General features: G+C 36.5%; 1 protein-coding gene across 3 annotated transcripts in view; it reads left to right on the forward strand.

The window, feature by feature from the left end:
- FAM184A (family with sequence similarity 184 member A) overlaps nucleotides 1–27,659 on the forward strand; it is a 113,567-nt gene that overhangs the window by 56,405 nt on the left and 29,503 nt on the right. For all 3 annotated transcript variants that reach the window (XM_024759063.1, XM_024759064.1, XM_024759065.1), the window contains 4 exons: nucleotides 3,434–3,556; nucleotides 11,993–12,154; nucleotides 14,340–14,461; nucleotides 14,926–15,076. In XM_024759063.1, the coding sequence (XP_024614831.1) occupies nucleotides 3,434–3,556; nucleotides 11,993–12,154; nucleotides 14,340–14,461; nucleotides 14,926–15,076 (558 nt within the window). The remainder of the gene's footprint in view (nucleotides 1–3,433; nucleotides 3,557–11,992; nucleotides 12,155–14,339; nucleotides 14,462–14,925; nucleotides 15,077–27,659) is intronic.

Here is a 27,659-nt window from a genome sequence, read left to right on the forward strand (position 1 = left end):
GAAACACTCCCTTGATCTTGAGACAGCAACATTGGTGTCCTCCTCAGGAAGCCTCACTAGTTGAAGCACTTATTCTCCTGTAGACAGTTTCCTTCCCTGGGAAAATGATCTGTTTTGTTTTGGTTTTGCCCTCAAATAAGTAATCAGCTCGCTAATAGTAATACATGGCAGACGGCAATTATATAGTAGAGAAAGCAAGGTATCTGACAGATTGGGGCCTTACACTGAGCTCTTTGCTGACTAGCTGCTTATTCTTGGGTCCCAAAAGCTATGCCTGAGGCTGTCTGCATTTGACAGATGAAGATAAGATCCATCTTGTGATATCCCTGTGAAGGTTAAGTGAGGCAAAATATAAAAACCCAGACATGTCTGAGTATATAGTGATAAATAAGTGTTAGTATTTCTTACTGTGTGTGCCAGACACTGCCGTGATGTTTTACGTTTATTTTTTCATTTAATCCTTGTAACACTGCTTTTGGTTTCATTGCTGTACCCATTTTACTGAAGAGGAGGTGGAGGCACAGAGGGGTTAAATACTTGCTCAAGCGCATGCAACTAGTAAGAATCAGTCAGACCTTGAATTCAGGTCTCAGGTATCAAACCCTGAGGCATTTAGCCACCACATTGTGTAGGCATGTATTAATGATGGTTGTTCTGTGTTTATATAATAGCACTTGACAGTTTACTGAAAGCTTTCTTGTATATTCCTTATTGTTTGTGTCTTGGAGATTAATGACATTTTTATTCTATGGGTGGTGAAATAGGTTTAATAAACCTAAATGATTTACTCAGAGCCACAAACCTAGTAAATAGAAGAGGTAGCATGTGAATTGAGATCTTCTGCCTCTATATTTCTTCCTTTTCTGACAACCAGTTGGAAAAAATAACACCTGAAGTTAATTAAAAATTCAAAATAAAACTTCCGTTTAGAATATGTCTATCTAAACATACTGTTGTATGTTTATATGACTAAAGACAAAACTTGATGATATGTTATTTCTCAAAGTTGTGGTTGTCCTTTTTTCTGTGCCAGCTCACTATTCCAGAACCAATCAGTACAGCTTTAATTGATTAGTTAATTAATTAAGCGTGTGCATGCTTACCGACTCTGGGTATATGTATCAAGTGTTCGAGGTTTTATAGTAAAGGATTTAGCAGTAACTGTGGCTTCAGTAATCTTTCCCGTAGCTATTTTTTGTTATTCTTTTTCATTTCTACATTCTCTTTTCACCTTAACCTCCTCCTCTCTTACTGGAGTATTTAAATTGCAGGTGCCTTTTGCCTGTCTTTATTCCTCTGTATTAAGTTCTAAGTGCTAGAATCAAGGCATCTTTCATCAATATAATTTTTACCTCATTACTCCTCTTCTAATCATCCCTTCACCCATTAAATTTCAATTTCTGAGCTACCTGAAAATCTACTTTCATCCATTTGCATTTCTTACAAACTTTCATTAAAGCATGGTTGCCCTAAGGCAGATGACATGAATTTCCTGTATGTGAACATAGTCAAAACCTCTTAGGATAGCCTCATCTTTATCCTTTTCTCAGAATAACTTATCACTTGCTGCTTCACTCCTTTCTTGCCCAGCTAGTTCATGTCTGAGCCTAAGCCAAAACCAACCTCCTTCCAAATAGTCTTTCTCCTATGTCAAATTATCTTTTAAAGAACATTTAGCTAAAAGTGACTTCACCATTCCTTATTACTTAGCTACCAAAAAGGATGTGAATATACAGAGAATCATGCAGAAAAGAGATAACATAGCAGGCCTGAAACTGCCATCCTTAGAAGACATGGTGCAAGGTTGGCCCTTGGCTGGTGTCTAGAACTTGAATTTCAGGAGGGTTCCCACCATTCCCTGATAAGAATGGCTCCCTGTGCCTAAACTGTTTATGCAAACAATATGGTTTATCCTGAACATGTACTTTTCTTCCTGGAGTCTCAAATTTTGGAACCTGCTAAACTGGCCAGGCCCCAGTAAGAAACCTGGCACTAAGTCCCTCATGAGCTCTCTTCCCCCCCACCCCCCGGAGTATGTTGTTTATTTGGGAAATGAAATTAATCATCATGAAAGTAGATACCTAACCACTTGGCTGAACTGACAAAGTTCTGTACCATTTTTATAGACACAAAGGCAATTTTACAAATCCATCCTAAGTGTAAGGGTATCATTTAGGGTTAAGGTAAATTTATAAAATAATAATTATAATAATGTATTTTTTATATTTCTCATGTTTAGTTATTTACCAATATCTGATTCTATGAAAGTTTTTTTTTTCTTTTTAATTTTTATTGGAGTATAGTTACTTTAGAGTGTTGTGTTAGTTCCCTCATGAGCTTTCCTAGTGGACATTTCACATGTGTTGTCCCAGCTTGCGGGAGAGTTCTGTGTGAGAGGACTCTTAGAAGCTGGAGGCTGGCTTCCTGCAGACTTTGCCCCATGTGCCTTTTCTCTTTGCTGGTTGTGCTTTGTATCCTGTTGCCGTAATACAAATAGCTGTGAGTACAACTAAATGCTGAGTGCTGTGAGACATCCCAGCAAATCATCAAACCTGGGGTTTGTCTTGGGGACACCCAACATAGAACCCTATTTATTACTGTTCTCACCTTACACTGTAGAAATACTGCACACCTGTAACATACCTTGTTCTTTGCTACCTCCATGGTTTTTGCACATGCTTTTTCTTCTGCCTAGAATGTTATATCTCCCTCTTGCTTCACCACCTTTTCTTACTGGTACACCCTAAACTATGCTTAGGAATTGCTTTCTCTGTGGAAGTTTCACAACAAGCCAGCACTTATCAGTTCCCTATTCATATACTCCAGTACTCCCCATTACATCTAATTTTAATCACATATTCTTTAATGAGCCTTTTAAGGGCAGAGACCATGTCTTTTTGCCTTTGTATCCCAAGTAGTAAGTAGCATGTCTGGCAAATAGTAGGTGTTCTTCAGTAAGTATCAATTTTAGTAGTATTGCTCTTTAGATACCTTAATTTCTTACTTGTTAATCATTGACCACATTCCAGTGCTAGACCACTGAGTTCCAAAAGTGTTACTAAATTTTGTATTTTTATGTAAATATAAAAGAATTATGAACCCAAGAGATAGTTAGAATTTTTTCTCATCTCACCAAATTATCATTTATATCACACATTTCTTTTTTTTGACTTCAGGTTGATCTAGACTAGTCAGATATTCTTACCATTTAAACAATGACTTAACCACTGCATCATAAGTGATTCAGAATGATAGAGTCTAAGCCCCTAGGATTAACTAGATTCACCGTTAACTCTGATATTAATAATTAAGTATAAGACTAACTTGAAGAGCAAGGCATCAAAATATAAAACAGAGCAGTCTTTTTCTTGGAGTCTTCGAAGTATACAATATTTGCAATTTTGTTAATTTCTAAAAAATTTCTTTTTCTAAGGAATTGGAGGCACAACATAAAAAGGAAAAGCTAAACCTGGAAGACGATAAAAATCAGCTTCAACAAGAGCTAGAAAACCTGAAGGAAGAACTGGAAGACAAGCTGAATTCAGCCAATCAACAGGCAAGAATTCTTTAGGCCAATCAATCACCTATGTTATATCTCACTGATAGTACCTTATTTGGTAACATTGTATAAGTAGATGAGCCTCAATGAAGGTAACATATCTGGAGTAACTTTCTTTAATACTGAAATTTTCATAGTGACATTGATTATATCTCACCAGGTAAAAATTTACTACAAAAAATGTTGGACCAAGATGCTTTTGTGGGGAAAAGCAAAACAAGGGAGAATATCCCGTTACAGGAAAGAAAACAAAAGAGTTTTTTCTACCCTTTTGCAAAACATTGACCTTGTATTCTCTGCCCTGGATCTTTAGGTAGTGACATCTAAAATAATTTTTAAATTCTATATGAAAATAGTATTGTTTAGCTTGGAAAAGAAAAGAGTAAGAATAGAATAGAATAAAATGTTATAAATCAAAAAGTTGTGAATAGAAGAAATGTAAAGACAGTTGAAAAGCTATAATATTGCTTGTTCCATCCCTTGCTGTCCTGTGTCCTGGTTCATCTGCGTCCTAGAACAGCCCCCCTACTGTCCTCTTTTCCTTCCTTTCCAGCTCATCCTTCATGGGGCTCGTAGACTGGTCTTCCTAAAACAAGTTCTTGTCTTGATGTGTCTCATCTTGTCAGCTGTTCCTACCTCACTAGCCTCATCATTCCCAACAGTCTTTAAGTCCTGCTTTCTCATCAGTCTGCTTCTGCTCACAGAAACCACACCAAAACACATGAGTGCCCCTGGGCAGGCTAATGATTTGCACTCAGTATTTTTTAATTATCTTTAAACATTTATCCAGAGAAGGTACCAAGCACGACATTTGGATATAAAAGAGAATTAATGTCGTTACTGGTATTAGCTCAGTCTCTCTTCGACTGTCCAAGATCATCCACTGCATACCTCTCTCGCGGTCTGTGATCCTTGTGGTTATGGTGTCCTGCTGTCATTAGAAGGTGGTTTAGTGACCATCTGTGTTTCTCATGCATGTGCCCTGGAGTTCTACTCTCAATTCCAAGTGGTTTCAGCATTCCTCCAACCTACATATTGTAATCTCACTGAGAAGAGTTCTAATTAATATGTAATTGATTTTGCTTCTAGATGCATTCTCAATTATGTTTTAGCGCCTTGGTAATATTTTGGTGCTGCTTTAGAGTGGCTCCCAAGCATCTGCCTGACTCATCCCTCTGTATGTATCTGCCTTCCCTTCACACTGGGACATTTTCTTTCTTGTCCTACCTTGCTGGCTAGGATCTCCAGAGACAGTAAGCATTGTTTTGTTTCTTGCTCTTAAAGTGAAGGGTGTCAACATTTCACAGTTAATTATGATGCTTCTCTGAAGCTTTATTTTGTAAATGCTCTTTATCAGGTTTAGAAAATTCTCTTGTAATTCTAGTTTCCTAATTCAAAAAAAAATTACAAATGGATGTTGATCTTTCTGCATCTATTGGGAACATACTCATTTTTCTTTAACTTAATGTGGTACCTTACATTAATCAATTTTATAATTTTAAATCAACTTTGGAGTTCTAGAATAAGTCCTAGTTAGTCATGACAGATTATATATATCTTTTTTATATAATACTAGCTTCAGTTTTGTAATATTGATTTTAGGATTTTTAAGTCTAGGCTTAAATAAGATGGCTTCGTTCTTTTCCTTCTTTATACCATCCTTTTCTGGTTTTGGAATCAAGGTTATATCAAGCCTCATAAAATGAAGTGGGATTTATATCCTTTTCTGTTCTCTGGAAAAGCTGTGTGAGATTGAACTGCTTTTGTAACCTTAATTGCATTGTGGTTCATGTGAAAACAATTTTTGAAACTTGTTAAGGCCTAGCATTGTGACCTCACACATAAAAGAAGTTTAATGTTCTGAGTGCATCCACTCGTTTAATGCAATGTAGTCTGTATTCCGGTTCATTAAATCAAGATTTTAAGCTATTTTCTTCAAATATTCTGTATTCTTTTCAATTTTTATCTTCTTGATCTATGAGTTTCTAAACACTGATACTATGATGGTGTATTTGCTTATTTCTTCTTACATTCTATCAGTTTTTGCTTTGTATATTTAGAGGCTTTGTTATATGCATACAAATATAAAATTGTTTTGGCAACTTAACGAATCATACTTTTTGGCTTAGTCTGTGTTATTTGATATTGTATAAGCTGTCTGGTATATCTTTTTTCATCCACTGACTGTTTTTCTGCATCCTATGTTTACGTGTGCCTCTTGCCCAACACATAGAGCTGCATTTTAAAAAATAACTAGTCAGAAGTTTTGCCTTTTAAATAAAAATTTTATTCCACTTACATTTATTGGATGGAAAATAGACACATCTGTGGAAAGACAGGAGGAAAGAATTAGGGGGATAGTTCATAAAAACGGAAAGTGATTGTTTTAGAAAAAAATTAAGGAATGTACTATCTTCATAAGTTGGTAGATCTTGATACCCTTCCAAGTGAAATAGCCTCAAAATGTAAGTAGTTCAACTGTGGATCTAGATGATAAATTCATGAATGCCAGAATCATAATAGTATATTAAGGGAAGCTAGTGAGTTTAAAATCTCAGGTGGAGGATAACCCTGTTATCCTATGAAATGTTATTTTGGGATCACCTTTGAAGACAAAATAGTAGGCTGAATCATCAATAATTCTGACCATTATGGTCTTTTAAAGTGTTCTTATAACATTTAAGTTGTAGATTTTCTTCTGGAAATAAGCTTTTTAAGTGGATATATATATTTTCAATATTTTGTTAAAATGAAAAGCATTTGGATTTGTTTATTATAAGATGTTCTGTCACAGTTGTTATGCTGCCTGACACGTGGTAGGAGATCAGTAAATATTTGACATCAATTGTAGTAATATTTTTTGGATCTGTCTTCTAAGGTAAAAGAAATAAAATCAAAAATAAACAAATGGGACCTAATTAAATGTAAAAGCTTTTGCACAGCAAAGGAAACCATCGACAAAAGAAAAAACCTACTGAATGAGAGAAAATGTTTGCAAAAGATATGACCAATAAGGGGTTAATATCCAAAATATATAATCGGCTTATACAACTCAATATTGAAAAATAACCCAATCAAAAAATGAGCAGAAGACGTAAGTAGTCATCCATATGTATACTTTGGAAAAATGTCTAACAGGCATATGAAAAGATGTGCAACATCACTAATTATTAGACAATGCAAATCAAAAACAACAATGCCATATCACCTCTTACCTGTCAGAATGGCTACTATCAAAAAGTCTACAAATAACAAATGTGGAGAAGAGGGATGTGGAGAAAATGGAACCCTCCTACACTGTTGGTGGGTATGTAAATTGGTGCAGCCAAGATGGAAAACAGTATGGAGGTTCATCAAAAGACTAAAAATAGAACTACCATGATTCAGCAATTCCACTCCTGGGTACATATCCAAAGAGAACAAAAACATTAATTCAAAAAGATACATGCACCCCTCTGTTCATAGCAGCATTATTTACAATAGCCAAGATATGGAAGCAGCCTGCGTGCCCATCAGCAGATGAATGGATAAAGAAGATGTGGTATATATTGGATTGGCCAAAAGGTTCATTCAGTTTTTTCCACAAGATGGCTCTAGTAGCCCTTAGGTGTATTTAACTTCATTTGAAACAATTTTGTTAGATTGTATGTGACAGCTGTCATACCAATGTGCATTTAAAAAAAGACCAAAATTGGCTAATTTTTGTATAGCCCTCTTAATATTGAAGATGGAAGAAAAAACAACATATTCAGCATATTACACTTTATTATTTCAAGAAAGGTAAAAACGCAACCGAAACACAAAATAAGATTTGTGGGACTTCCCTGGTGGTGCAGTGGTTAAGAATCTGCCTGCCAGTGCAGGGGACAAGGCGGGGTCAATCCCTGGTCCAGGATGATCCCACATGCTGTGGAGCAACTAAGCCTGTGCAGCACAACTACTGAGCCTGCGCTCTAGAGCCTGCGGGACGCAACTGCTGAGCCCATGCGCCACAACTGCTGAAGCCTGTGCACCTAGGGACCATGCTTCGCAACAAGAGAAGCCACTGCAATGAGAAGCTTGTGCACCACAATGAAGAGTAATTCCCCACTCACCGCAACTAGAGAAAGCCTGCACGCAGCAATGAAGACCCAGTGCAGCCAAAAAAAGAAAAAAAAGAAAAAAGATTTGTATAGTGTATGGAGAAGGTGCTGTGACTGATCGAACATGTCAGAAGTGGTTTGTGAAGTTTCGTGCTGGAGATTTCTCGCTGGATGATGCTCCACGGTTGGGTAGACCAGTTGAAGTTGATAGCGATCAAATTGAGACATTAACTGAGAACAATCTACGTTATACCACGCGGGAGATAGCCCACATACTCAAAATATCCAAATCAAGTGTTGAAAATCATCTGCACCAGCTTGGTTATGTTCATTACTTTGACATTTGGGTTCCACATAAGTTAAGCAAAAAAAAACCTTGACCATATTTCCGCATGCTATTCTCTACTCAAACGTAATGAAAATGTTCCATTTTTAAAACAAATTGTGACAGGCGATGAAAAGTGGATACTGTACAATAATGTGGAACGGAAGAGATCATGAGGCAAGCGAAATGAACCACCACCAACCACGCCAAAGGCCAGTCTTCATCCAAAGAAGGTGATGTTGTGTATATGGTGGGATTGGAAGGGAGTCCTATATTATGAGCCCCGTCCGGAAAACCAAACAATTAATTCCAACAAGTACTGCTCCCAGTTAGACCAACTGAATGCAGCACTCGACGAAAAGCATCCAGAATTAGCCAACAGAAAACACATAATCTTCCATCAGGGTAACACAAGACCACGTGTTTGTTTAATGACCAGGCAAAAACTGTAACAGCTTGGCTGGGAAGTTCTGATTCATCCACTGTGTTCACCAGACATTGTAACCCGTCCGGAAAACCAAACAATTAATTCCAACAAGTACTGCCCCCAATTAGACCAACTGAATGCAGCACTCGACAAAAAGCATCCAGAATTAGCCAACAGAAAACACATAATCTTCCATCAGGGTAACACAAGACCACGTGTTTGTTTAATGACCAGGCAAAAACTGTAACAGCTTGGCTGGGAAGTTCTGATTCATCCACTGTGTTCACCAGACATTGTACCTTTGGATTTCCATTCATTTTGGTCTTTACAAAATTCTCTTAATGGAAAAAATTTCAGTTCCTTGGAAGACTGTAAAAGGCACCTGGAACAGTTCTTTGCTCAAAAAGGCAAAAAGGTTCGGGAAGATGAAATTATGAAGTTGCCTGAAAAATGGCAGAAGGTAGTGGAACAAAAGGGTGAATACATTGTTCAATAAAGTTCTTGGTGAAAATGAAAACTGTGTCTTTTATTTTTACTTAAAAGCTGAAGCCACTTTTTGGCCAACCCAATATGTATATAATGGAATGTTACTCAGCCATAAAAAAGGATGAAATTTTGCCATTTGCAACAAGGAATGTGTCTTTTATTTTTACTTAAAAGCTGAAGGCACTTTTTGGCCAACCCAATATGTATATGATGGAATGTTACTCAGCCATAAAAAAGGATGAAAATTTGCCAGAGTTTGCAACAAGGGATGGACACAGAGAGTATTGTGCTTAGTGAGGTAAGTCAGATAGAGAAAGACAAATACTCTTTATGTTAATGCTTATATGTGAAATCTAAAAAAGGAAAACAAATGTATATAAGAAGACAGAAACAGACTCACAGATACAGAGAACAAACTAGTGGTTACCAATAGGGACGGGGAGTGGGGAGGGGTTAGATGGGGTATGGGATTAAGAGGTACACTCTACTATGTATAAAATAAGCTACAAGGATATATTGTACAGCATGGAGAAATATAGCCATTATTTTGTAATAACTTTAAAATGGAGTACGATCTATAAAAATATTGAATCACTATGCTGTGTACCTGAAACTAATATAATATTGGAAATCAACTATATGTCAATAAAATACAAAAATAAGAAAAATTTTTAATAAAATAAAATAAAATATATAGGGCTTGATATGGTGAGTGGTAGAAAGTGACTCGGGTATCTAGCTTAGGTATTTGGACAGATAATAATGCCACTATCGGAAGATAGGAATCTGTACTTCCTGTAGAGGAAAAATACATTGGATGGCAAGACATCGAGTCGTTTGGCTATGCTGACTTTGCGGTGATTGTGAGACATCGAGGCTGGAACTAAGTGGAGTGTGCAGGCTTGGAGCTAAAGATCGGGCAGTCCTGGAAGCCATTTAAGTAGAAGAAGAGCTTACCCAAGGGTAGCTAATGAGAAGATTGCTGGTAACAAGAAGTGCACCAATATTGAATTAACAGAGCCGGGAAAAGCGATTGAAAAGGAGAAATCAAAAGCATGAGAACAAGGATTAATGGATATCAGAAAAGCATGAAAGCAGACACTTGCAAGAGGGTGGAAGTGTCAGTGTCAGACAGTGATTAGGATCAGACTGTGAGGCCTGAAAATGTTATGCAATCAAGAGTTCTCTGAGGACTTACCTGTAATGTCAGTAGAATAGTAGGATAGAGGCCAGAGTTAATAGGTTTAATCTGAATCATAGTGGATGACAATGCTTTTTTAAGACTGTATGTAAATGGAAGAGAAGAGGAGAATGAAGTTAGATTCTTTCTTCAACCTTGTACCAAAAAAGTTCCAGGTGGGCTAAGCATTGAAATGTAATATTAAATCATGAATATAAATATAAATAAAACTCAAGTGACAGAAATACAAGGACAAAGAAGGCTTTTTGAAATATGATGGCAGTGTCATGAATTAAAAACACAGAATATTTGTACAGATATCAAAACACACCATAAGCAAAATTATGAGAGGAGAAGCTGGGAGGGGTGGAATAGGTGATTGGCAAATGTATGAGTATTGATCGGTACCTAATATTTGTATGTTGCTTTCTAGTTAAAGAACCTTTTTCCATATATCCTTGAACTTAATTATCATAGTAACTCCGTGAGGTAGGTATTTTTACTGCTGTTTTATACCGGCAGACCCAGAACTTGAAACTAGATTTTCTCGTAAATTCAGTCCCCTTTAACTCTGTTAACAGTCACTTTTCTTCCATTCATTCATTTACTGCTGCAGAACACATTCTGCAAGCCAGATCAACACAAAAAGTAGAGAAGATACAAGTAATCTATGTAGACTAGGGAAATGTGACATAAATACAGTGACAGAGAAAATTTTACAGCATTGTAAATGAATATTATTTACAAATATGCTAGTTAATTTTCAAATTTAAGGAAAACTGATGTCTGCCTATGAGAATTTAAATTTCTAAAATGACTCAAAGTAGTTGAACAACCTGGCCAAACCAATTATAGCCATGAAAGAAACTAAATAGTCCAACATGTATTTAGAGAGGCACTAGACCCAGAGGATTTTAATGGATGAATGATACTAAATTTTCAAAAAACAAGTAAATCTTAGCTATGAAAATATTTCAGAGCCCAGAAAAAAATGGAAGCTCCCAGCTCATTTTATGAGGTTGGCATCCCTTTAAAGATACTAACAAGATAAAATGCTACCATCCCTGGAATTGTTCAGCATGTGCATATATCTGCATGGAAAGGAGACAGGAAGTTGGGGGCAGGGGATTTCGGGTCAGAGAGGGGATTAAAGAAGGATTTTCAGTTTTCTTTGTGATGTCTGTATTTACAGTGAGAAATACTCAGGTATTATTTTTTAATTACCAGTTGTCATTTCTGTAGAGTTTTGATAAGCTCGGCTGTTTTATAAAAATGAGATTTTTACTTTGTAATATTTTCTTAGATAATTGAAAGTATTTCATTTACTGATTTTATAATAGCTCTCATTACTTGAGGTCTGCTTAATCAACAAATTGTCTATTAGCTCCTAATTTCAAGAGTGTGTGAATTCAACTCTTAACAATTTCAAGACACACATTTTTTATGGAAACATAGAGATCACAACATATCCTAATTTAAGCTACATTTACCAGCTTATCAATATTGACCTAAATCTGTCACTTTTATAAATAGATGGAGAACAGGGCTCAAATGAAATATAAGTGATTCAATTTTAAAGAGCAGTTTTAAAAATATTTTTATCTAAAAGATCCTTTTGTCTCAATCTTGGGTATGATCTTTATCTTCAATTCTTTTTTATAGGTATTTGATTATATGATAGAACCAGGAATTCACAGGAGCTTGAGGTATCCATGTATTTACATGGTTGCCATGACAAAGGGAAATCATAAATATAGAGGTCTTTTCAAAAAACAACAAATGAAGACTATCATGGTTGAGTGCTTCTTCCAAATTCATCAAGAAAGATCCATCAGTAAAATTACATCTAAAGAAAAGACTTTAAGAAAACAAACGTGACTGTTTGCTAGTCGATTACACTGAGGTGTATTAAAAGTACTGTATTTACCTGCAGATTGGCCACCTCCAAGAAATGGTAAGCAAAAGTGAACAAGGTCTTGGCTCTGCAGAAGGACTCATTGCTAGTCTTCAGGACTCCCAGGAAAGACTTCAAAATGAGCTGGACTTGACTAAAGGCAGGCTGAAGGAGACCGAGGATGCTCTATTAAATGCTGAGGTAATGTCATTATCCTGTTATAATCTAAATATCAGCGAGGTAAAAATATAATTTACTTTGCTTAAAGTTTATTACAAACATCACATTTATATATAATTATTATTATTAGTTTTCTAGGACTGCCATAACAAAGTACTACAAACAACAGAAATTGGCTTAAAACAGAAGTTTATTCTCTCAGAGTTCTGAAGATTGAAAGTTCAAAATCAAGGTGTTATCAGGGCCATTCTCCCTTTTAAACCTCTAAGGGAGGATCCTTCCTTGTCTTTTCCAGCTCCTGGTAGCCCCAGGCATTCCTTGGCTTGTGGCAGCACAACTTCAATCTTCTGTCTGTCTTTGCATGGCATTTTTCCTGTGTCCTCACATCTTCTTGTAAGGACACCAGTCATACTGGATTACGGGCTTACCCTATTTCAGCGTGGCCCCATCTTACCTAAGTACATCTTCACTGACCCTGTTTCCAAATAGCATCACGTTCTGAGGAACTGGGGTGTTAGGACTTCTACATATCTTTTTGGAAACACAGTTCAATCCATTTACAGTTAGTACGCACAGTTCTTTTACTGGTAAGAGTTGAACTCCCATGTATAGCAACTCAGTGGTTCTCTGTGACCTACAGATTTTGGAAAAGATTTGTCTTTCCTCTTCAGGGTCATGAAGAAGAGCAGATATTTAGACTGCATTAGAAGGTAGAGAAATGAACCATACATCTAGGGGGACAGTAGCTAGAGATTTATCATTTTTTCTTTCAGAGAGATGGTTTAAGGTGTGGGCTCTGAAGTAGGATTGGTTGGGTGTGAATTCTGCATCTATCACTTAGTGTGTAACTTTGGGCAAGTTACTTTTTCTCAGTCTTAATTTCTTCATCCACACAATGCAGGAGAGGCGGGGGATGATGATAATGCACGTCACACTGCTGTTGTCATAACTGACCGAGGTAAACCATTACAGCACACTGCTTAGCAAGATAGTAAGCACTCAGTACATGTTGCCTTCAAATTTTATTTTTTTCGCTTAGAATTGGATTCAGTTTCATTTCTTTAAGTTCCTTGCTCATATTTACATTGTTCTTCTATCAAATAGTAGAACATAATAAAAAACTTAAGCAAAACCGTATCAACTGTTCATTTTCTGTTCTGCTGGACAAATTTAATTGAGAAAATATAAGGTGCTGCATCACAGTTTACCATAACTTTGAGTAAGCTTCTTAAGAGCAAGTGTTTTCTTCTTTTCCTACCCCAATAATGTCTAATAAAGTGCTTTGCATTCAGTAAAAGTAATACTCTTCGAGAAATTCTACTCCATTCAACACTGTCTTTGGTGGAAAACATAATTCTTAGAGGCAGAGTACTTAGTGAAAATGACAGTTGGCTAAGATGGCTGAATTCAGGTTTCAGTACTTACTGCTTACTAGCCAGGTCAACAATGACAGCCCTGACTTGCTACTTTCCCATCAATCTGCATATGCCCCTGGCAAGTGGGTGATCCAGAAAGGGTCATTGTGTTAACAGAAGGATGGACCATCATCTCTTCCTTTTCCATTGTACCCTAAGAGCAGCTACACTGCTGGCAGGGATCGATGGTTGCCAGTGTTGTCCGAACAGGTCATATCCAGCCCCAAGCTCCAGAAAACCACTTGATTTATGCTACTCTACAGAGACTTCATATATATCATAATAACACTAAACCCATGGACCACTGGTTTGAAGTTACAGGATGAAAATAGAAGCCTAAATTTCTCATGATTATTTTAATCACGTCAGTGAGATACAACGATAATGCTTAAGCTTTGTAGATAGCATACTTTTGACATGAATGGGAATGAATTTTAACAGCGTATCTGCCTACGTAATGTGTGTACAGGTGAAGATAATTGAATTCTTTGATACCTATGATATGGAAAATTTAGTTAAGATTATTCATTTAATGCTGACTTTAAACTATTAAAATAATTTGCAAACTTATAAGCCTTAATAAAATATAGTTTGCACAAGGACATTTAAAATATTAAATGGGTACCATGATTTTATTGTCAGAAAATCTCAAGTAATTGTCATAGATAGCACTATCAATTATTGTGCTGTAGAATTTAAAAGTTATAATGCAAGCACTCCGTTATTTGAAATAAGCAACAGTGACTTTGCTTTTGAAGACTAGTCTTCATTGAAAAGTTTTTATTCTTCAGAGTGAGCTAGAACAAGAAAGGCAACAGCATGAAGAAACACTTGCTGCCATGAAAGAAGAGGAGAAACTGAGAGTGGACAAAATGGCCCATGACTTAGAGATAAAATGGACTGAAAACCTTAGGTACATTCTTTACTCAGTAATGTAATCTTATCTATACAGACGTGCAGAAAATGGTTTTCTGTCATATGGCTTATATTGTCTCACTGTTGAAGCTGTAGTAGCAGCATTTTTAATGAATTTTTCCCATGATTAATTGCAGAGAAATTGGAATTCTCTTTTTCTGCTTAAGTATAGATTACTTTTTATTTCATTTCCTGGACTATAACATAGGAAGAGTACTCACCTGAAGTCAGAGGACTTATTGCTCTAATACCTATTCTGCTGTTAAAAATTTGATAAATAAATGATCTTAGATAAGTTACCAATTTACTTTATGGTCCTTAACTATGAAATAATCACCTCTTATTCTGAGTTGGCTTTTGAGGAGGATTAATTAAATGCTTAGAAAACCTGCAAGCACCTATACTGCAGTTATTGAGAGGAATAATTCTCTTCACAAATTAAGTGCATTTGTTCTATTTTAGACAAGAGTGTTCTAAGCTTCGCGAAGAGTTAAGGCTTCAACACGAAGAGGATAAAAAGTCAGCGATGTCTCAACTTTTGCAGTTGAAAGAGCGAGAGAAAAATGCAGCCAGGGATTCATGGCAGAAAAAAGTAGAAGATCTCTTAAACCAGGTAATTAATAGTCTGTAGATTATGGAGGTTCATTTTCTTTGACATTCTCTAGCTACAGAAATATAAAACATTGTATGTTATTAATTCACTGTATTTTGTTATTTTTCATAAGGCAAACTTAAAATTTTTTAAATGTATAAAATCAAGGAGACATAAACTTATGAAACCGTGTGCTAAATAATTGTGTTACATCTGCAGTCCTAAATACTGAGAAGCACTTACAGTTTTTTGGTTTAATATTTGAAATGAATGCATTAAAGATTTTAAATGGAAAACTTTCATTATTTGAGAGTATAACATCTTTTTCCAAGCCATTAGATACCATTTGGGCAGTGGAAGGTAAAATTTATTAGATGTTATTCTGATTTCCTAAAACCACTTACCAGAAGTGAGTAATTTACTTTCTCACCAACAGGAAGTTGCCTCTTATGCTTCAAAATGACATAAACGAAAGGTGGTTTTCTAAATCTATCTTCTTATGTCAGGCTTGTTACTTCCAGAACATTTATAACTGTAATTAAAAGAATTTGCACATTTTCACTCATTTACACAACTTCTAAATTTATGAATTCTTAACAGTCTCCTGCAAAGCCAGTAATTAAATAGGACTGACTGCATGAGTCACCACTTGATAAGCAAGTGCAGAACTTGGACGAGAGGCAGCTCAGCAGTTCAGTGCCAGAAATCCACTATTATCTTTCTATTGTGATTATGATGAATTTCAAAATAAACAGGGCAAGCTTTTTGTAAAATGACTTATTACATAGGTACATACGTGCAGTGTCTTTCAAGAGCACTTTGAGCCTGCCAGTTCGTGACTGGTATTTCATAATAACTTATAATGTTACTCTGGAAAGGGAGTATACCTACATGAATATTTATGAGCTTTTGTGAATAAATAAATCTGAAACCTTTGAAACAAAAATAAGAAAACAACAACTCTCATTAGAAGTTGGTCAGCATGTTAGCATTGCTTATTAGTTACCTTCTGTATACTTACATTACATTTCTACTTCGGGATCTAGAAGGACAAGTTTTACTGGGTAGAGTGGTACTACTCCTCTATGATGTTCTGTACTTTGGAAGATTTAATTTTATCATATAATTCAACTACATGATAAAAATGGAAAACATCCTTAAAAGTCCGCCTTGTTTTTCAATCAGGAAGTATTGACATAGACATTTTCTGGCTAGATTTGGCAATGTAAAGAGGGCCCACCACTTCTCCCACCTGTTTTCTATCAAATTTTTTTATTCATTATTCATTTACTCTTCCTTATATTAAATTGTCAGATTTCATCCATGCTTCTCTGATATTCTTTTCTTGTCTTGTCTTTTTTTTTGATACCTCGTCTACATTGTTCATTCCCGAGAGGACATAATGCTTTGCATCTTGTTCGAGGTCTGTGCATCATAAAATACTTTATTACATGTGGCTCCAATTTCTACTAGCTTGATAGAAAGAATTTTTAAATCAGTTTTCAAAGCAGATTAACCATAAATATCAAGATAACCAAGAATTAATTGCCTCCAAAGGTAAAACTGTTCTGTGCTGCTTCAGGCCATCAGGCCATTTCCAAAATTACAGTATCTTCCTTTCTCGCCACTTCTAAAATATATAGGCCACACACATTACCGTAGATAAGCTGGAAAATAGCTGTTGCGTCCAGGATTGTCTACCTGAGGAAAGTTAAGAAAACAACTAAACAAAGGATTTCACGTTGAAGTGAAAGTGGGTATTATGTTAGAGGTTTCACTCTTTGTAGACGTATGAGATGACAACGGTTCTAGCAAGCGAGCAATTTTTTAATGGAACTTTGTTTTGGAAAGAAGACCCTTCCTGGCCCTTTGGATCTTGTTCTCTTGATTCTTTCTGATAGTTTCCTAGAGGCTGTGCTCTGACACCTGCTCCACCACTTTCCACTTGCCTGACTCCTGCTCAGCTCAGCTCCTCAAACCTTCCACCCCCGACCCTGAGTGCTACAGCCACTACACTCTATTCACCCAGCACAGCCTGCACCTCTCCGCACTTAGGGAAAACAGACCTGGCTTGGGGTTCGTGACATTAAGGAAGTAAGAGTAGAGAATAGAATAGGAAACAGCCAGGGCCTAGGCAGAAGCGTATGTTATGAAAGGTATCAGAAGATCTGCATTTTCATGTATTTTAATTATTTCTGAGTGAACTGAACACAAGTCTAACTATTGCGCCTTAGCTTACATGTATTTCATCCTACTTAGAGCAAAGAAGAATTTGTCTTTCACATGAATTTAAACTCTTGAGAGTTAAATTTGATTTAAACTAACCCTCATAGCCTATGTATCAGAAAAATGGGCATAGAAAAGCATAAGAATTTCATTTTTCTTTAATCAGATGTTTTTTACTTTATGAAAAGTTCCAAAAGCTATTATTTTCATTCTGTGCTCCAATCAGAGCCTAATTTTCTTTTTTTTTTGCTGTACGCGGGCCTCTCACTGCTGTGGCCTCTCCCGCTGCAGAGCACAGGCTCTGGACGCGCAGGCTCAGCGGCCATGGCTCACGGGCCCAGCCGCTCCACGGCATGTGGTATCTTCCCGGGCTGGGGCACGAACCTGTATCCCCTGCATCGACAGGCGGACCAATCAGAGCCTAATTTTATATCTTTTAGTTTTCTTTTAATATTTCATTGTGTTCTTTTTTTTCTATTCAATGATTACACTTTAGTGCAAAACTAATTATGCTTCCTGGGCTGATCGGTGCGTACATTTGAATTCCTTGAAAGCAAAAGAACTACATTGTTATTTTTCAACTCAGTCTAAAGCAAAGCGATTATATAGATTCCCCTGTGATCGTATTTTCTATTTGTGATCCTAAACTGTCATCATTTATTTCTTTATTTCACCTTTTTCAAGGCAGATTTAATTTTGGAACCAATATGACTTCATATTCCAATGCCCTCATTCAGACCAGTGGACTGAGAAATTTGAGAGACACACGGATCATTCAGGCATAAAATTATGGAATTTTGTAGTTCATGTGTGACTTTCCATTTTGAACTTTGAGGCCCCAAGGTCATTTAGCTGGTTTTAGTGATGTATATAACACAATTTTTACTCTCCACATATTTACGGTGTAATAGGGGAAAGATTTGGATACAGATACCTACAGTAAAAGTCACTGTGTAGTAAGTGACTTTATAAATGGTCTGGACAGTTCGTACTGTAGGAGCAATGGTGCAGCAGCTCTACCAGCTCACCAAGCTTGTCATGCACATACCTTCTCAGCTTCATATTCAGGGTCATCATGGCGGTGGCTTGCAGTCATCCATGGTGGGAGTGTTTACATCACAGATACAGCACATGCTACAGATGAGGGCTTTGTTTTTCAGAGAGCTGTTAAACATTTACCAACATACTGCTGGGTAGGAGAAAAGAGTAGAGAAAGAGTAGTATAACCAGTGCGATTGGGAAAGAGTTCATTGAGGAGGTCAGCTTTAGTGTGACTCTTGAATAAGGTGAAGGATGAACACAAATATTTTTATTCATTCACCAAACATTTAATTGAATATACTCTTATTTCCCAGGCACTGTGAGGAATACAGAAAAATAAGAGGACAGTTGGGGAGAGAGATCATTGTGAAAAACTTTGACTTCTAGGCTTGAGAGTTCAAAGTTCGCACAATAAGCTGTGAGATTCTATCAAAGGTTTGTGGACAGAGGAATAACATGCTGAAATTTTTATGTTAGACAGCTTAATATGGCTGTGATGTTGAAGTGAGGATGAAATGGAGACATCTCGATATAAATCCCTAAGTTAAAGTGTCTGAAACAGACCTCTTGAATGTGTGCCATGCACCCCTCTGCCATGCCAGCCTAAGGCAGCCCGCCCCTCCTAGACCCCTGCCGTTCCTCACTGCTCAGCCTCCTCTCTCACACCGAACAGCCAGCCTGTCAGCACTTCCTGCTCTCTACCTTCAGAGTAAGTAAGCCCGGATCTGCCCGTGTCTCACCACTTCCTGCACTACTAGCCCAGGCCAAGCCATATGCAGTTCTCTTCTGCACCGCACCTGGAACCTACCTACAAATTGCTTTCCATCCGGCCATTTTAAGTTGGGGCTTCCCTGGTGGCACAGTGGTTGAGAGTCCACCTACCGATGCAGGGGACACGGGGTCATGCCCTGGTCCGGGAGGATCCCACATGCCACAGAGCAGCTGGGCCCATGAGCCATGGCCGCTGAGCCTGCGTGTCCGGAGCCTGTGCTCTGCAATGGGAGAGGCCACAACAGGGAGAGGCCCGCATACTGCAAAAAAAAAAAAAAAAAAAAAAAAAAAAATTAAGTTGGATGAAGTTATTCTTCTGCTTCAAATCCACCAGTGGCTTCGCGTCACGTTTAGAACACACTCCACACTCTTATCATGGCCTGCAGTAGCCTCGTGATTCGGACCTTGTGATTTGGCCTCTGGCTGCATTGCCAGTGTCATCTTCTGCCACTTTCTCCCTTCCTTTCTTACAGTCATACTGAACTACTTGGAGTTTCTGGACCACACACACCAAGCTTAATCCATCTCAGGGCCTCTGCATCTGCCAGTCCCTCCAAACGGAATCCTCTTTCCCCAGATCTACATGGCTTGTTCCTCAATTTGTTCAATTCTCTGCTCAGATCTTAACTCCTCAAAAAGAGCTTCCTTGAGCACTTTAAATAGCACCCGCTGTCACTCTCTGTCTTCTTATTCTGCTTTGTGTTTCTTCAGAACATTTGTTACCACATAGCATCATATTGCTTCCCTTCCCTGTTAGAATGTAGCTCCATGAGAGCTGATCTTTATCTGTACTGTTCACTGCTGCATCCCCGGCAGCTTAAACTGTGCCTGGCATGTGGTAAGCCCTCAGTAGTTGCTGAATAAAGAAAAACTGAGGCACGGCATCCAAAGAGGAAGTTGTCACGTATATGAAGTACAAATAATTCTACCCAAATAGGACGTGAGTTAAGTTGATTTCACTGAGAATTACCAGAAAAACTGTAAAGGAACAAATCATGTAATTTGATGGAGTACTTTGGTAAAGGAGAAGGAAATGTTAAAACTGACCCAGGATTTGAAACCAGGATAACGAAAAGAAGACCATCGTCTGAGACAGGGAGGTCATGACAAACCACTTCACTGAAGGGGGCTGAGGTGGTGAGTGTGGTTTTAGACGCATTGATTCTACAATCCCAGGGTATTTTGGCATTTGTCACACTCAGTAGGAAAGAACAATGACATGAATAAGAAACAGAGCATTAAAATCAATGCTCTTGATCAAGAATGACTGAAAAGCCAGTTTCTTAAGGCTGTTGCAGACCGCTTTCTGGTTTCTAGACTAGTGCTGTCTAAAATGGTAGTGACAGGCCACCTATGACTGTTCAGCACTTGAAATGAACTTCATCCAAATTCAGATGTCAGTGTAAAATTTATACCGGGTTTCAAAATTTTAGTATAAAAAGAGAATATGGAATGTCTCACTAGTACTTTTTATATAATTTCATGTTGAGATGCTAGTGTTTGGGATATATTGGGTTACATATATGCCTAAAAATAATTTTACTTTCTTTTTAATATGGCTACTAAAAAATCAAAATTACATATGTGGCTCTGAATTATAATTCTATTAGCACTGGACTAGACTATTTAGAACGCAAAATTTTGAGTAAATTTGGCACTATAAGCTCAGGACTCATTCTGCTGGGTCTCTCTCTTAACTCTTTAAGAAGTTTTATGTTAGGAAGAAAGGAATTCTCTCTCTTTAGAAATCATATTTCTGTCTATTGAAAAAAGATTATATTTTCGTCAGTTTTATGCCCATTTTAAATGAGTAACAGTACTACCTTTTAATGGAAGAAGAGCTGCAAGCAGATTCTGAGGTAGAAGGAATAGAAAAGGACTTGGAATAATCATCTCTTCTCAGCTGATTCGAACCATGACCTTGACAGAAGCCCTAAGCAGTGCCAGGAGATCAGTGAAGCTTGACCCTGAAGGTTCAGAATCCTCTCCCAAGAAATTAGGAGGGCAGGAACTATGTAAAAGAAGCATCAGAGATCCAGCCTGAACCCTGGGAAAAGAGAGAACTTGGGTAAGGAAGAGGGAAGTCAAAAGAAGAAGAAGCAGGAAGACGAAGGGAAATAACATGGAGAAAAGAGAAAAGCCAGCTAGAACAGAGAGTGGGAATAGCAGGCATGGCTCAATTTTGCTTTCTCAGAAAATGTGGAATGGAATTAAGGTCTACCAAAAACCAGCCAACATCCATGATACGTCATTCTTCCTACTTCAGTTCCTGGATTCAAAGTTAATTTGCAATGTTTTCCTTAGTAAATACGGAAGTTTAAAATTTTTCTTCAGTCAAAAAAGTTAATGACATTCTTACTTCAACTATGTTATATCCTCTTTTATCAGACCTATGTTATTTTTATGCTTTTTTTCTTCTAAAATAAATAGTACTAAATTGCTTTCTGAATTAATTTGCAAATCTAAAAAGATTTAATTTTCTTTTCCCTGCCAAAAACTCCCTTTTGCAAATTTAAGTCTATCCAGTTTTTATATTGACATCTTTAGGAGAAGAGAGTGAAGAGATGAAACTATGATATCTATACCTAACTTTAAAAGAGATGTTAAAATACTGGGTAGTTTTAATGTGTACTGAGTGTGTGTGTGTGTATCTGTTCTGCAAAATACTATAGTAGGACTGTGATGACATGCAGAACAGTTTGTGCCTTCAGGGGTACTAGGGCCCAGAACACACCTGAGAAATACTTAAGAACTTCTAGGTGGCACTGTAGTAATAAATCAATTTAATCTATCTCTATTTCCTATGGCAAGATACTAAAAATAATTAAAATATTTTGGATATGAAGGCATTTAATGGATGTATGATTATAAAGTTATTTAAAGACGTAGTCTCTGAGAAGTGTTAAGATTACCTAACATATTAGCTTTTCTCTACCTTAATTTCATTTAAAAGCCAGTTATTACTAATTTAGTTAAAACATTAAATAGTTGTTCATGACTTTTTCTTCTATTTTTTTGCTTCAGGAGAATTATTAAAGTTGTGATTCCTACTTCTAATCTTAGGTTTATTGGTTGCTTTTCTCTAGATATTAGTATATTTGAAATTAATATTAGAAAAAGCTTTATATAATTTAAGAAATTACAGTATTGTATATTAAGTATTTAATTTTGGAACATTTTATTAAGATCTAACATATTTTACTTGAATTGCAACATAAGATTAGTGTAGATATTGCTTCAAGGAATTTAGAAATTTAACAAATGACATTTCTTTTGTTAGTAATGAAAATTTTATTCTATATATTGGCATTTGATGACATTTTGACATATGTCAAAAATTCAGTGCTTCTGATATGCCATGCACTGTGTCAGACCAGTGATGGGGTTGTAATGATCTCTGCCTTCTCATTGCTTGTAATCTAGAAAAGAAGGCAAATAGAAATAACAGTGTGACACATTAATTCATTACAACCATGGGACACAAGTGTATGTACCATGAGGACCTACCATAGTCTGGGAACTCGGGGAAGGCTTCTCTGAGTGGGGGATCCTTTACCTGAGACCTGAAAGAGAAGCAATAGTCAGGCCAAGAGGGGAAGGAGAACAGCAATCTGGGGAGAGGGGGAAGTACGTGCAGAGGCCCTCAGCCTGCCCCCAAATACCTTTGTTCTGGGGAATAGAGAGCTAGGAAGGTGGTAGAGGTAGGCAGGGTCAGATCTTGTTTGCCTTGTTGAGACTTTAAAGGGCAATGAGGAGCTACTGAAAGGTTTTAATCAGGAGCGTGACGCATTCAAATATTGAAATTTCAAAACTCTGACTGCAGTATGGAGAACAAAATAGAGCAGGGCAAGATAGGTGCCATTCAGTGTGTGTTGCTTCCCTCTTGGCAGTCTGTCTTTGTTCAGATTAATATTTTCTGAACAGATATTTAGTATACTCATTAGTTCATTTCTCTGAAGGGTTACATTTCTAAGTCTTAGATTCTGTTGGCTTTTGTCAACAGGATTTATGCAAGATATACATATTTTTTCTAAATAATTTCTTTCTTTTTTGTTATCTAGAAGTTTCTCATTACTGCCTATGTTACTGTGGGGAAGGGGAAAAGGTAGAGTAGTAAGAACTGACTCAATAATAAAAGTCCATGTCATTCATTTAGTTTCTTAGTAAACGTTTATTGACCACTTACTCTGCCAGGTACCAAGTCTGGCATTTTGGATACAAAATATGAACAAGGCAGGGTCCTCTAAAAGCTTGTAATTCAGTGGATTTCAATAGTTATATACCAATATGATTGCAAACTACAAACATGTAAAAAACCTTGTGCTATTTTCTAAATGAATAAACAGGTTTAAAACAATGAGATTACTTCTAAGAGCATAGTTTCTTAGGTACAAAGCTGTAAGTTTCTAATTAAGTGCAGCAATTTTTAGTTATTTTCAGTTTTCTTCCTCACTTAGCTGAAAGTCTTATTATATTCGTCCTTCAAGACTAGAAATGCTGAAACACATTAGTAAGCCTTCTATGCTGAAGTATCCAAGTGCTTTCAATGAGCTGAAGAGGACCTCTTGAGGCCCTTTTCACTCATCTCAAAAACTAACAAGTAGCTTAAGATGCTTTAAAACAAATTGACTATTATATAGGGCATTGATTTTTATTAGCACGGATCTTGCTCATATAGAATATTGCCAAATAATATTTTTGCATACAGATTTTTAGTACATCCGATATTCTTTCAAGCAGACATTTACTTGGGGGATCTCATCCAGTTTCGTGGTTTAAACACCATCTGTATGTCAGTGACTTCCAGAGTTAAACCTCCAGCCTTGATATCTTCACTTCAATTCAGTCACTTGGTTGTCTAATAGGCATCTCAGGCTTAGCATGTCTGACTCAAAAGTATTGATTCTCAGGCTTCCCTAGTGGCACAGTGGTTGAGAGTCCACCTGCCGATGCAGGGGACACGGGTTCGTACCCCGGTCCGGGAAGATCCCACATGCCGCGGAGCGGCTGGGCCTGTGAGCCATGGCCGCTGGGCCTGCGCATCCGGAGCCTGTGCTCCACAACGGGAGAGGCCACAACAGTGAGAGGCCCGCGTACTGCAAAAAAAAAAAAAAAAAAGTATTGATTCTCAATCTCCAACCCATCATCTTTGCTTCTTGGCACTGTTTTTTGCTCAAAGGATGAGGAGTCATCCTTGCTTTCCCTCTTTCCTTTCTCTCTCATGTAAATGTCAATTCTGTTTATTCCACCTCCCAGCGCCACCTGCTTCCACCTGCCTTAGAAAACACTAGTCCAAGACACCATATAACAGCCTTCTATCTAGCCTCCCCAATTTCACTTTTTTCCACAAACTTGAAGTAATCTTTTATGATGTAAATCGGATCATGCCATTTTAAATGTCACGTTTTTCAAAAGATCTTTTCTTACCATCAACCCAGCATCACCTCTAGTCATTTCCTGTCACATCAACCTTTTTTTGTCATAATATTTACCATGAACTTTTTCTTATTTTTTGTGTGTGTTTGTTTTACTATCTTATTCAGTTCTCTATATCACTCTGTACTTCCTGGAATATAATAGTACTCTAATAAAAAATTTTTAAACAAAAGAATAAATCTTATTTCGTTTATGTACTCATCAGTAAGGGCACTGTGACCCAGCACCACTGTTGTGCCTTTTCTAATTGCTGTTGCCAGGTCTATGGTGTAAGTCACCCCAGGGCACAGCTTAGCGACCATGCCTTTGGTTTAGATATTTCCATGGCCTGCCAACAGTATGTTGACAGAGTTAGTGACCATATGAGTTTAGATTCCAAATGTTCAAATATACTCTCAAATAAAATCTAAAATCTAGAATTCCTACAGAAGAACCTCTGATCTTTCATATTGGTCTAATTTATCAGTTAGTTCAGGAATCCTAAATAACATATATATTTTTGTCTGATGATACCTTAAAGAGTGAAAAAATCTATTTCATAAGCAAATGCCATACATTTTACGTTAACTTCTAATGCCAGAACATCAATTCAGAGAAATACAAAGAGGTAAAAAAAAAAAAAAAAAAACTACAACTAAAAATCCCTCAGATTTTCATAAGTTTTGTGAAGTCTGGAGAAGTTGTGTCTCATTAGTATATAAAGCATATTATGAGTATGAGAAAGCATAAAGAAAAAAATAAAATTAAACTAATTTATTTAAAAGTATGAGTGTTTAAGAAGTTATGGTGTAATCAAATAGAAAGTTAATCATTTTTCTCAACTTATTTTTTCAACTCTGAACTATATCCTAAACTATATTTTGTATTAGTCTTAATTTATTGGTAAAAAATTGTTTACCAAATAAAAGCTAGCTTTAGTTTATGACACACCAAGGGATATTCACATTATGAGGAAAAAAAGAAAATTATGTTTTGTCTGAAAATTTGATTAGTGTCCAAAGTAAAAACCATTTTATAGGAACTTTTCTAGTTATATTAATAACATAAATTTAAAATACTATTTTGTATCCTTGGAAGGCACAAAAGTGAGGCAATTGAAAATGAAATCACATTTTCCCCACATTTGGGGGAGGGAGAGTGTGTGTTTTTCCAATGGTTTGTCACTCAGAATTCCAGTGAACTTCTTAAAAATGAACCTAGATCATACATAATTTTACCAAATATATCCTAGAGAATAGGGTTGAAGAGATATGAAGGCATCTCTTCTTCCTTTCCCCTGAGTATAAAACCTGATTATTATCAAATCTTTACGTTTTCAATGATTATCCATATTTATTTCTGGCCCCCAAATTATGTAGTCAATCAAGTTAGTGTTTCAGTTCTCATCTGCTCATTTCTCATAAGAGAAATCCTTCTAAAATCTACCCCAATGCTGAGTGGAATGCTTTGAAGCATTATATTGCAGATTTCTGGGAGGCATTTAGAACAGTAATATTCCTTCTAGGTGCTTCAGTAACCATTATCTTTTAAACTGACCTCTGGTTTACTTGTACTAGCCTTTGGTCTCTTGCATAGGTAAGTCTGCCAGCCCACAAGCATCAGACACTGTTCTAAGGGACTATAAATAATTTAGACTCTATGTTGTAAATTTCTTTTTGTCTGATTTCTTTCTCAGAACTGTTTTCAACTTATTTTTTTCTTGAGCATATTGTAATTAATGTTCTGTATGTTACTCTCCCTTTTTATTCTTCTTTCTTTCACTTAGTTGATTTCTGAATGTTTCCCTTTATTCCTGTGATCTTTTTCATAGAGGCACTCTCTGGGTGAAGCTTTGCATAAATCTATCAACAATGTAAGTGAGCGGCACTTACAATTTGTACATAAGGGCATGTTGCACTTTTGGTTTTGCATAAACATCATCACCGCTTTAACTTATGATTTTAAAAAATACACTTTTTGGCATTCAGTAAGATATGTTTTGTATATGGGTAACAAAAGCTTCTAACTTTCAGGCATGCATTTGTGTATGTGCATACATCTACCACATTGTATTGATAAGCATGTATTTTATTTTAAAGCCAAGCAAGATTTTACCTCTCACACGTAAACTTCATTATTTTAATGTTTACTTTGAAAGATATAGTAATATTTTTGAAAAACTGTTAAGTTGTTGCCTCTCATAAAAATGGAAATAAATGTATTTCTTCTTTTGTTAAACTAGTTTATTTTTTGAAAAAGTAGCATCAACCGACTTCTTAGAGTGTTAGATAGTTGTGCAGGTTCATAGATTTAGAACATATTTTACATTTTAATGTTAAAATTACTAAAAGATTTAAAGCAAATGGAGTAAATCCCTTTCCTAAGAATTGGCAAAGCTGTTCTTCTACTTACGTACACTAAAATGTGCAGAAATTAAGCTTCAAAGTTATATTCCATTTAAACACATTAAAATTTTTTATCTTTACACGTGAAGAGAGAAAATGAGATTTATTTTCACATCAAACCCGTACCCAACTTGTTTTTTTAAAATAAGTTAACAGAGAGCTAAGTAAGCATCTTTGAATATTTTTCTTGATATCCTAGGGCAGAGGTCAGCCAGCCTCTTCTGCCAAGGGCCAGACGGTAAATATTTCTGGCTCTGTGGGTCATGCAGTTTCTGTGGCAGCTACGGGATTCTGCTACTGTGTGAAAGCAGCCACAGGCAATATGTGAATGAATCCGTTAATCTACAGAAACAGACTGTATGTAATGTGCCAATTCCTGACCTAGAGGAACCAGGTCTTGAGTCTAGAGATAGCCTGTGAAATTTTGATAACTTCAAAACTATGTTCTCATACCTTTCTAATTTCTTTCTACTATGCAAGAAAATTTTTATCTACTCTTTAGATTCAACTTTACTGTCTATGTAAAAATTAGAAATACATGAATACGTTTAAAGCCAGCTTCTTTAATATATTTTAAAGTAAGCAATAAAGATATTTATCTCAATGTTGGTGAAATAAGGCTACAGTTAGAAATTTTTTTAAACAGTCACATGGAACATAGTGAGAATTTGGGCATGATTGCTATATTAATCCAGACTTTTTGACATATGTGCTGATTGGGATAGAAATACGAACCCAAATAAGAT

Source organism: Neophocaena asiaeorientalis, unplaced genomic scaffold (assembly GCF_003031525.2).
Source record: "Neophocaena asiaeorientalis asiaeorientalis breed wild unplaced genomic scaffold, Neophocaena_asiaeorientalis_V1.1 scaffold5, whole genome shotgun sequence".
Lineage (NCBI taxonomy): Eukaryota > Metazoa > Chordata > Mammalia > Artiodactyla > Phocoenidae > Neophocaena > Neophocaena asiaeorientalis.